The following is an 11,937-nucleotide window of genomic DNA, read 5'->3' as shown; positions in this document are numbered from 1 at the left end:
TTCCCTGAAGGAAGCTGGTTTTTCTCCTGCCTTACCTCGCCTGAGGAACAAGCCAAATACATCTGCCAAGTGCTGGCACCGCGGCCACGGTTAGAGGGAGGAAATAGATCTCCAGTCGAGTGAACAACAAGAGGTTCGGGTGGACCAACCCTCCCCCCCCCCCGCCCTCGGCATCACCTTCCCCTAAGACGTTTTCAAAGCTTCAAATTGTTCACAGGTGACAATGTATTTTCAAATACACCACCAAGTTCTGTGTTTGTAATGTGGGGTACGCCTTTTGATGCCCACTGACAGCGGTGAGCCCAGCGAGTCGACTGCTGTGCGTGGGGCTGGTTGCCCCCTTAAATGTCTCCTCACTGGTAGACACAAGAGAAGTTGTTCTGTTTAGGAATTTCGAGTCAATTATTCAAAGAAAGAGCAAAGGCAGGGCACGGAAAGAATGCAGCACCAGATCTGCCAGCGGGTCGAGCAGCGGCGAACTAAGAAGTCCTCACAGTACAGGGAGAAGAGGAACCGAGAAATATAGTATGCTATGCATAATGGAACGAGTGAACAGATAAGCATGACTGGATTCTAGGATTTGCAAAGGGTATGACAGACTGTACAACGCATGCAATGGGGTGGTCTGACGCGCAGGTATGTGACCTGTCTTACAAAAGGTGTTGCCACTGATAACGGATGACGTGGAAAAATAATTACCTTTAGAAAACGGACTACTAAGCAAATAGTATCGCTTCCTCCTTAGCCGCAGCCCACTCTCAGAGCCCCCAATCTCCTGGAGACCCTAGTAGGCAACCCCTTAAGGTGAGAGGCAATTTTTGCAAGCTTATCTCACATGTCTTACTTCAGGAGAAATGCATAGTTGAACTGAGCTATCCTGAATGCTGTTTTGAGTTGTTTCTCATTGGAAACCTGTTGGCTGTTTAGCCCCTCCGCGCTTACAGCTCTCTGATGTGTGTAGGATTTGGTACGGTTTTACAGACGTTGAGCGGAAAAACACTAGATTGTGGATGAAGGGAGAAACAGGACTGGTAAACATGTTTAAGCAGCAAAATCCGTGCCCACCACCCTCACCTTAAACCACCGATCTATGCATCTCTTTTGAAATCGTGCTGTGAATCTGAAAGGCCAAAACAAAGCCATGCTGAAGACAAACCAGAAAAAGTCCCGCTAAACAGGCGGATGCGCAGCCTAGGCGAACTTGGGCCCCTTTGCATTTTCGGAGTCTGTTCCAAGGCTGCCCCAGTGTTGAGGCGAGGCTGAGAAAAGCGGCTGGGGGCCTTAAGAAGCAGATATATCTAGCGACGAGCTTCCGAATGAAGCTCGTCTCCGCCAAATGGCCTGATCTAGCCATATTCTCAAAGATACGGCAAGTAGCCATTTTAACAATGTACGTACAAACACGGGTAATCGCATTTTTTCCATTGCTCAGCTCGACGCTCTTGCATTTCATGAGCGATTCCAAATGATGCTCTTAATTGCCGGTCCGAAATGCACTAATGCTTATCTCATGAGTCAGGAATGCCAATGAAAGCCATGAGTAAGTCAAATTTAGTTTCAAAAGCGTCCTGCGATTGAAGGTGGCATCTGCCATCAGCCGTTCCAAAGACCGTCTGAAATGGTTTCAAGTACCCTTTCAAGCAGTTCACTTACAAGCATACGCGTACAGTTGGAGTGAAACTGCAACTGTTGATGCATTTCATCCCCAGAGTTGCAGATGCGGTCCAATGCGGCTAGCCCAACCGTCCCCCCAAAAGTCTAGAACGCAACTTCTCATCACTAGAACATCAGTTTGAACTTTTGCGCGGGCAGGTCGTTTGTGGCCAACCTTTTGCTGCCGTTGTTTCACAAGGTGGAGATATTGCACTTTAGGTTCTGCTTTGAGCCTCGGCCTGCAGACAGAGCGCCTTATAATCAGAAGTTTTCGACGCCAGAGAATGCATGCAGTTGACTCACCTTCGTCCTCAAAAGAGTAACGGCGCTTTCACACTTGCACCTGCCGAGAGCCGCTTGGGCGATCCAGTGGTGTCAAGCCTCTTGCTTCTTCAGCAGACTTATTCTGCAAATGTGAAGGATACCTAGCGCTGCTAATGGTTGTTCGGAAAAACGAATTTTTTTGTAGTCCGTTCTAGATGGCTGGTGCCCCAGGTGATGTACCAGATGGCCCCTACAGCCAGCGCGCCAGGGATGTGCCTAGAACATTAACAGATGGTGATGGCCTGATATTCACCGTTATCCTTTCTCTTTTACTTGTGAGTTTTTTTATGAATGTTTAACTCCCCACTACAAGTCCACCTCTTGTCGGCTTCTTAGAGGCGTTGCTCAGCGGTCTCAATCCAGCACGAACAGTCATTCAATAATAACACTGCTAGTGAGTTGTGAGTTGAAGGTATTATCCCAACTGTGCCGCCTGGAACGGTCAGCAATTGCCTACTGGAGGATACAGGTCCAAAGAAAAACAACAGATACCTGTTTGCCAAAGGCGCTATTGAGTCAGAGATAGATGGAAAAGTAGCAAGGCTGTCGAGGAAAAAATTTGACAAAAAACCCTTCTGTATTTCCGCAGTTCATAGCTGAAGCTTTCTCAGCACATGGTTTTGCCTGCTACAGCCCTTTGCGTCTTCGCTGTCTGCGTGCACCTGTGGTGACGAAAACAGCTATGATGCAGTGGATCGAAGTTGCCAACACATAAGCGCCCTTTGAAAGTGCACTATTGCGGCTATGCTGGACTTGCATTAGCACGTGCTGTCGGAGCTTAGGTGCAGCACTCTCACACGTGTTGATGAGTGCCATTACAAACAGGCCACGTTGTAGTACTCACTGGAACCGGCACATCCTGTCCGAGTTATGAATAGAGGAAGCCTTGCAGGAAACTTCCATTGTATGAAGGGGGCAATTAATCGCTTGTCATCCGACAGAGGACGTCACTACCTTCAGCTGCACCGCTGCCGTCGCACACGTTCTCCAGGCACAAGAGGTTTCACGAGACACCAAGACTACTTGTGTCTGTAACCTACACAGCGGATCACTCTTGAAATGATACGTCAATGAATTATGAATCTGGAAAGGACTGTGGAGAACATCGACTGCACTTGAAGCTGATAGTCATCCAATCCATGCGAGGAGGAGATCTTCTTTCCGTTCCTTAATTAGGCAGATGTTTCAACGTGCCCGTATATTTACGGATGAGCATGCAGATGTAGTTCCGAATGCAGTGTCGATACCACATGTAACATCGCTGTTGTGCAAGGACGGTTATCCTTTAAGGCACTGATTGTAGAGGAGCATGTGCTCATGTCAGAAAACCAGTACCACTTGCTTCTGCGAGCGGCAGAACAAATCCATATTGCCATATGACACGAACCCGTGGACAGCAGAGATGAGATATTCTTAGTTAGCGTTGGGCAACATTCGAATTAATTCCACAGCTGCCCTAGAGATGAACCTGGAAACAATATTGGGGCTGCCACATTTGTGGATTTTCCAGTTATCATTTCAATAGCAACTACAGGAGACATGAATGCATCTAAAAATCTCAGGTGGGAAATCAGGTGGGCTGCGCGTTGGGCACCACGGAAAGGCGCCGCCTCAGCACGGACGGTCGCCTGGTCGCTTCTGAAGCAAAGAGTTTAGAGGGCCCCTCGATTGACAGTTGCTTCACTGGCTCTTGCGAGTTTACTATTCCCTTACCAGAATGGAGATGTGATGAGCTCTTCACTGCATTGTAATTTGCATTTTCATCGTTTTCCGAGGTGCCGAGCTCACGCTTGCCCTCAACTTCGCTGCCTGCACCGGCTATGGGTGTTCGCCAACACCCATTCCCCTCCTTCGCTCCAACATTATTCAAACGGCTGTGCTCTATAGGGCTTAGAGGAGGGCTCCATTCAGCACAGGGTTCTGTCTGCGAGGCCCCTGGGGTGTCTTGCCAAACATTGTGCGGTCTTTGTCTCCACGATGGCGAAACAGTGAAGGGGAGCCTTCCAATTCCATTCCCATCTACTGACTCAGTCGGCTCCCTACCATCATTTAGCTTTACCTCTGCACCACCCTGCTGGGACAGATTAAAAGACCCTTTGCTCTCTGGTTCCCCATCGCGACCCGGAGCCAGAGTAGGCGATAAGAAGGCTATACTATCCCTAGAAAGCAGTCAAATCACAAACAGAAGACTGCGATCGAAAACCTGCCATGCGCGACGAGCCCATGTGCACGATCAACCAGATTGGGCTGCGGGCTGGCTGGGGCTGTGGGTCGATTCAGTTGGAAACCCAAACCTTTTCCCTTGTGGATTTTCACGCAAAATAGGAAAGGTTGTGAATAACTATCGGGGAATAACTCACTCCTCGTCAGGATCGCACAGGCTCGCGAGTTCACGGCGTATCAAAGACAGTTCCAAGTCCGAGTCGCCTCGCAGCAACATCAATTGAAATTGGTGAGCAAGCTTCTGCCTCAGCTGCTGTCGCTGTTCCCCCTGTTGAGACAAATGAGCGGCTGCTTCTTTGCTAGCTCGTTCATGCTCATCAAGCATGTACAGCTGGACCTAAACACATAAATTCTGCGCACGTTTGAGATACTGTACAGGCACCGAATAGCCGAGCTCAACAGCGATGGGCACGGTTCCACATAGCAAAACCAGGCACAATACTGCATGTCTTGTCTGAACAGGATTAATTAGACAAGATGCCTCAGGAATGCCAATGACGCACCTTGTTAAAAGGGGAAAAGCTGATTCCTCTGCTTCGCGTGCGGCCCTCCGAAGGCTGCTGCGAGCCACTGCTGTTGCGTAAGATTGACTTTCGGCGTCTTTCATGTGGCACAGTGCCTGCAAATAAGAACAAATATTCACTCTGATGCCGTTCCAAAAAACAGAAAAGGAACAACACCACTTTCGCACAAATAGGACCATAACGTTGAACCTCCGCACAGTCAGTCGAAAACTATGGAATTCTCATTAATTCAAGCAACAGTGGTTGGGGTTCCTCTTGTCCGCTGCCGTGACAGCAAAGGGCAGGACCAAGCCAGGCTGCAGCTGCATTTTATCAGACTGCATCTTCCAGCATGCGAAATCTGCAATACTCACCGTGGACTTGACGGGCCGCCATCGGAACAACGCGCTGGTCCACCTTAGTGAAGTTCAGCCTCGAGCTCGCTTCGCAAAAAGAAAACCGCAAAAAAATAAGCGGCAGCTAGCGCCTCAACGGGGATTGACGGATGTGCTACTAGGCCAATTTTACCGGGCATCTCTTGGCTTACTGGTTGTTGTGGTGGTTCGGGTCTGTTCGCTGAATTTCTTTACGACGCGAAGCAGGTCAGCTCGAGAGTGGAAGCGCAAGTCCTGCTCCAAGCACCAAAAAAGTCCCTACAGCAAGCTGATTGATTGCGAACAACTATGTAAGCACTATCAGTCCAGGGTGCATGTGGGCTTCATGGTTATAAGATTGTACTAGAGACCTACGCCCTTTAAGAAGCGCGACACCTCCACCCGCAGTTCTTCTGTTGTAAGGACTTTCTCATCCTCTTCATCAACCATGACTGAACACCAATGCACGAAACGGCGTGGACTGTGCTACAAACCCGTAGAATTTTATCAGCACTGACAGCCATTTGTTTGCAGGCTAGAGCACAAGGAAGCACGCTAGTCCATTGATTTAGTGCAGTCCAAATCCATTTGCCCTCAGGTGCTGGGGGAAAGTGTGAAGCATGTAGTCGTTGGTGGGGAGGCAGCAATCAGTGCTAGCAACGTCATTACTGTAACACTGATAGCAACAGAAGTGTTGGTGCGACTCACATGGATCAAATCCCCAGAAGGAAGGTTCTTCTTTGGACAGAGCCTTTCGATTTTTCAGCAATTCAGCTTCGCGTTGCTCCCACGCAAGCAGTCGCTCTTTGCGCTGTTGTTCTAACAGCAGCTTTTGTTGCTTTTCCTGATACTCCCTATCGCGGCCTTCCCATACCTGATGTAGCGCCTCGTTCTTTTGTTGCTGAGCGGAAATGCGCTTTCCATCGCCATCTTCGAGGCTGCAGACACTTGAAGCTCGACGCAAGGGTGCCAAGGGTCCGGATGGACGTCTGCCATCGCCTGCCTCATTGCTGGTACATTTTTGCAGTGCTAGGTTGTGCGGAGAGCTGCTGCGCCTCCGGCTCGGATGATATGGCGTCCCGGTATCCCACGAGCTCTGTGCCAATGCTGGGCAAGCATCAGGTGCAGAGACACCTATACCCGCAGTGGAGTGCACACTACTGGAAACTGTGGGGCAGCAGATGGTGCTGTTCGTGCAGGAACGTCTGTGTTCTTCCTCCGTTAAAGCGCGTTGGGGTTGAGCCTGGGGTAAAGAAATTTCATCAGACGCGCTCGAAAGCTCTGGCGGGCTCAGGCAATTACTGCGGAACTCTCCAATGCGCGCATCCTTCTCAGCATGTCCGGAATCCTTTGCATCTACTTTGAAACCTGATGCGTTGCCGCCAGGAGATTTTGTTGCGGCTGAATCATCGAGATGAACTCCCGCTCTCGTCCGCATAGACGAATGGCCCTTAACCGCCGGGCGGCCGTGCCGCGAGGGCGCTACAGAGGTGACTCCCCGGGAACATGAGTTGCAAGTTGGATATTTACCGCGAGAATTCCGGACCCCGCGGACCGCACCTCCACCTTGTGTCTTGTGCCGTGCTGACGCTGGAATAAGGACTCTAGGCTTTGTGATGGGGAGCATATTCGCACTGCTGCGTGCAGTTGCACTATGAAACAAACTTTTGCTGCTGTTGGCTCGAGGCTTAGCCACAGAGGGGCGTAATGGGGTTGCGCGAGGTAAGCCCTTTCGAACAGCGGCTAGTGTTACGGCTTTCCCTTGGGCCGAAGCTTTTGTTGAGCTGGGCTCTCCTATGCTGGCCCCAAGACAAACGCCAGCCACTTGGCTCCGGGAAGACCCTAGACTGTGAGCTCCTGCTCCAGAAGCCCCAGAAGGTTGGTTCCCAAGCCTTGCCATTGGCATGCGGCCTTGTGTTGTTGCAGCTTTTGCAAATTGCACGGGGCTCCTGGCTGTGATCTGCGCAGGAGCTTGGCCGGTGACTTCCTGAGAAGCCACAGGTGAGGCGGAAGCAGAACGGCGGTCTGCTAGCGAAGTTGGAACCCAGGACGAACTTGGGCCTGCTGATGACGCCAGGCCAATGCTGCGCCTTGTCGTAGAACGTCTTCGCGGTAGCGCAGTTGCTGCGAGGGAGTCGCCTGGATCTCTTGTGTTTGGGTAACGGTTCTTGGGATGCGACTCAGAAGGAGCATTTTCAAATCGGTCAGATGTGTACTTTAGAGATGCTGCAGATATCAGCTGGCTCTTTCGCTGCCTCTCAGTTACACCAACACGGGTAGGACCAGCGCCAGAGCGAACCGGCCTGTGCCAGGTGGATACAGGAATCTCAGTCTTTCTAGGTGAAGAAGCAGGCTTGTTTATTCCAGATGCCCCTGCCACTCCGTTTGCTGTTTCGGCTTCTCTGTTGCTCATCACTGGTACAACGGAGGTGTTTGAGCTGCGAGGAGCTGCCTTTAATCGGGACGCTGGCACGACTGAAGCGCGCCGAGGAAGGACAGTCACTTTCTTAGTAGATGGCGCCCTCAATGTAATGGCACGGACATTTTCATGGCCATCTTCTGAAGCTGGGGAAATGCTTTGCTCGCAGGCATCTCCAGACGGCGGCCCACCCCCGCGCTGGTCCGCCACGGCTCGCTTGTTGGGGGTTCCCGTTGGAACAAGCGGAACGGGTGACGGGCAACGCTGTGAGGCTCTTTGGCGAATACAAGTTCCCATTGTGTCATCCTGAGGCTCCTGCACGTTACAAGGGCCCCTTGGCGTTTGAAATGGAGGAAAGGATGGTCCCCCTTCACCATGCGTACGACGAGGAGACGTCCGCAGTGGGCTACTCAATGGATTCTTGTCCTTCCCAGCAGGTCCACATACAGCTGGCAGATCGCTAGTAGCAGAAGTCTCGTGACTCTGCATTTGGTGGGTCTGCTGTTTCGGTTCTGCTGAAGCCTCCCGCCTGGGGGTGTAGGAACTTGTGCCAATAGGAGATGAAACTGGGAAATCCGAAGGTGAAGGCGGAGGATGCTTCTGGAAGGGAGACTCTAACGTGCTGCTGCTGCTGCTGCTGTTATTGTTTGTGCAGTTGATGGCTATATCAAACACTCCACTATCACCATTTCCCCCAGTATATGGCACAGCCGTGGTAGCTGAACTGCGTCTAGGTGACGTCTTGGACGAGGCAGGAGTTGCATCCGCTGTGGCAAGGGTCTGCATGGATGTACGAGGAGCAGAAAGGCGTTTGCGGCAACCGTATAAAGGCGCTCCATCAGGGGGCAAGCCGCCATCGCTTTTCTTATGGTATTCATGTGCAGAAAATGAATCGGTGGAGACTACAGGACTACTCGCGCGGCGTTTGCGGGCTACAGTGCACCGTGAGACGGCACCACCAGAGCCCAGAGAATTGGACCGGCATGCCTGACCAACGGACAGATCCAGAGCTTCTACTACCATCTGAGATGCATATTGATGCTGCTGGCTTGTGGAGAGATCGCATTGCGCATCCTGTAATTGGCCACTTGAATCTGTCTCGTGCTGTTGCCGTTGCTCCTTTCTGACAATACCTTGTTCTTGTTGAACGGCAACTTCAGCGTGCCCCAGGTGCACCGATCCACCTGGCTGGGCTGCTACAAGTTGTTGCAAAAGATTCGCACTGCTTCTTCTTCGTTGTGAGCGTGTGAGAACTTGTTCCTCTGTTGAGCTGAAGGGTGCCATCTGTCGAAGCGCTCTCACATCATTTATGAATAACGGTGCCACAATTCCTTGTTGCGAAATTTGCCTGCATGATTGTGCTCCTCCTGATGTACCCTCAGATGCTATTGAAGCACTGGCAGCTCCCTTTCCCGAGTTGTTCGGAGAAGAGATATAGCCCAAGGACCGATCAAGAGGCGCCCGAGGAGACAGCTCCCCGTCATCCCACATCTGCTGAAGTTTCTCGTGAACTCTCTCTGCATCTGAAGTTGTGCTGTCTGCATTGGTCTCTCCAGTTGACCTAGTTGTGCTGCGAGTAGGAGTGGAAGCAGTAGATAGAGGCGATTCAGAATTCATGGGGTGGCTCCTCCCTGGATGAGACCGTCTTCTTTGGAGAAAATCATTTTTCAAATCTACTGGCACAAAGTCGCCTACATCCCCACATGTTCTCGCATCTTCCATTGAAGAAGTGCTGTTTGGCCTTGTCATTCCCTTAGCGAAGTCATCCAATGAACGAGTGATGCTGCCGCACCCACTGGGGGAGGCCCGCCGCATTAGGGGTGACATCCTCAGTGACCTCATTATTTAGAAATTGTTTGGACCGCAAACCACGCGAAACCGTGTGTTTTGGCAGACGCAGTTTCCTGAATAATGTTCCTACAAGCAAAGGCACATCCCGCGGGTGCTATAAGCCGGTTGAACCGGCAAACCCCAAACATGTAGGGCTCTCAGAAGAGGTAATTCACCCTTGGCAATGCATCACCAAGCCGTAGGCGAGGTGTCCGGAGAGCAGACATTTCGAGTAAAGTAGTCGGCAGCACCCATTACCGCGCCAATGGGACTGGCGGGTGACACCTGGGAGATATGAGTCCAGAAAGCTTTGCATATGGACCAACTAAGCCATGATAATCACTTGTTTAATCTTCGTCAGATCGAAATAATCAAGATCCATCGTTCCTTTGGGCATAACGGTTGTCATGGATAGCCTGGATGGGCATGGCACTCCCAACTAGTGCGCAAATGCCCGGCCCATGAGGCCAATGAGCCAGCTTGGGTGCGTCTCTTACGCTCAAAGACACTTAAGACAAATACGACCAAATAATTAAACAGCATTGGACGGTCAGAATTGAGGACACGATGCATGCAGAACTGATGGAGTCGGCGGCCCACGATGGTGTGGTGTTTGTGGGGGTTCAGCCGATCAGCGATCTCTGCAGTCGGTAATATCTCTTGGTTGGAAACGCATCATACACGTGTGTCTGACCACTCAATACCTTTGATCTCTGTCTTTACAAGACTTCATGCGCAGCAGAAGTAGAAATTCGAAACTGGTTGGTCGGTGGATCTCGTCTGCTTCACCTCCCGGGTGTGATCACAAATCCTCTGATATACTGTTTCTTGAAGGCCATCCAGCTAAGCCATTCGTATGAAATGCATCGAAGGTTGGCATTTCGTGTGCGGTATCATTTAATCCATGGACCAGTATTGCATGCCACTTTCGCTACCAGAGTGCTACAGATGTCCCGTTAGTACGGTTGAGTTCGCGCCCTCCACATAGATAGCCGTTTCAGCGTCTGCAAAACAACATTACAGAATGTAGGATGTTTCCAATTAATTCTTTGTGAGCCTTCGCATACTCCGATATTGTGGTGTTGAGGCCCCCCATTTCCATGTTGAGCTACTCCACGCAGTTACAGCAACGCGGGGAAAACTGCTACTATTTGTGGCTAGCCGACGACAAGTGGCCTCAGCTCCCCTCAACTCAAATTCGGCCCTTATTGGGTCATGCAACTTACTCCTATTAACCTGAATGGAAGGCGCTGCTAAGGCTGGGAAAATCGCGGAGGAGAACTAGCTACGGGCTAGGAAGACATTTCCTGTCACAACCGTGCTACGTTGGCGTCATTTTGCTCATCTTCGTACTATAGGTTGTGTTCGCAGCCGCTGGCACCCTTGTTACCTTTCTCCACTGTCCACCACATAGATAAAACCCGTTCCTTGTTCCCTCCTCAAATAAGACTGACATCCTCCCTGTAGTGAGAGCACGCCATTATTTTGATCAATCCCAATATATCTTTCTCAGCATAACAGACGAAAGCTGAAAGCTGTGGACACATCCACCAGTAGTCTGCGTGGCGCCTTCTCCGCATCCCCGCGGCCTCTGGCGACTACAGTATACGCTGTGAGGACATCCCGTGCTCCTATTAGTTTTGTTGAGCAAGGGTGTTACGAGGCGCTTTGCAACTAGCATTGTGCGCGTCAAATGAAAGTTAAAATGCCTCTAGACGCGCGATAGAACTATTACATCGGAGGAAAATTCGACTGTCACTGTATTTGTTTGACTATTGCCCTCTGACAGGAATGGAAGAGCACGGCAGTGCACCTTTACGCTGTTTCAGAGCGTCTGCCTGCATTTTCACCAATCCTATCGCATAAATAGCAGTCCATTCAGCGTTAACTTGGACGGTTTCCTCTGCATGAGGCCACAAGCCATCCAAATGTAGCTGCCGCGCAGCCCTACTCCCTTCCTTTCCTTGTAGGTGAATTCTTTCCAGGTACATCTCCTTTCTTGAATACCAGTACTATTGCAAATTAGGTATAGTATTTGTAGCTATAAGAGGTGCTTTTACACACGTTTGCGATCAGGAGGCCCCAAGCGGCCTTCTTGATAAATATATATATTACAGAATGCCCAGTGCTAACTATGCTGGTTGTCGTGCACATCAAGAGCTTTTCGCTAGCCCTTCCCTATGCATCCTGCTCCCAATGCAGGGGTCTTACCCAAAACAGACCCTCCTATGCTGTTATGGAGATTCTGCATATATGTGTGTTCTCATCCGTTAGTCCGTTTCTTTGAATTTTTCACATTTACCAGGTGGTTCGCATTTGTCTGGGCTCCCCTTTGTCTGTCGAGACTAAACGGTTAGCGATCCGCATCAATGATCTGTTTATTGCCCTTTGGGTCTATCAGGCTGTCAAATTGGTAAACATGCATATTAGTAAGTTAGTGTCTTTAGTGCTCTACTAACAAAAGTAGACGATAGGGTGACATGGACGTAAGGTTCCAAATATGCTCACCGGGCTAGTTAATGTCACCTAAACTGGTCCCAGACTCTATCACGATTGGTTAAACATCAGGAAAGCTCCGAGGAAGCATTACTGCCAAAATACACAGTTGCTC

General features: G+C 50.4%; 1 protein-coding gene across 1 annotated transcript; it reads right to left on the bottom strand.

Moving 5' to 3' along the window:
- Window positions 1-3,292: 3,292 nt before the first annotated feature.
- EMWEY_00009240 (hypothetical protein, conserved) lies at window positions 3,293-9,323 on the bottom strand (the record flags this gene model as incomplete). The annotated part of the gene is made up of 8 exons (XM_013482384.1): window positions 3,293-3,321; window positions 3,691-4,136; window positions 4,338-4,537; window positions 4,704-4,819; window positions 5,078-5,146; window positions 5,251-5,332; window positions 5,453-5,529; window positions 5,786-9,323. 8 exons carry the CDS (start codon window positions 9,321-9,323, stop codon window positions 3,293-3,295), a joined length of 4,557 nt encoding a protein of 1,518 aa, XP_013337838.1.
- Between the last annotated feature and the right edge of the window lie 2,614 nt (window positions 9,324-11,937).

Source organism: Eimeria maxima, genomic scaffold (assembly GCF_000499605.1).
Source record: "Eimeria maxima Weybridge genomic scaffold, Emw_scaff60, whole genome shotgun sequence".
NCBI classification, from domain to species: domain Eukaryota; phylum Apicomplexa; class Conoidasida; order Eucoccidiorida; family Eimeriidae; genus Eimeria; species Eimeria maxima.
The sequence above is the reverse complement of the archived record's forward strand: the minus strand, read 5'-3'. Positions and strand labels throughout refer to the sequence as shown.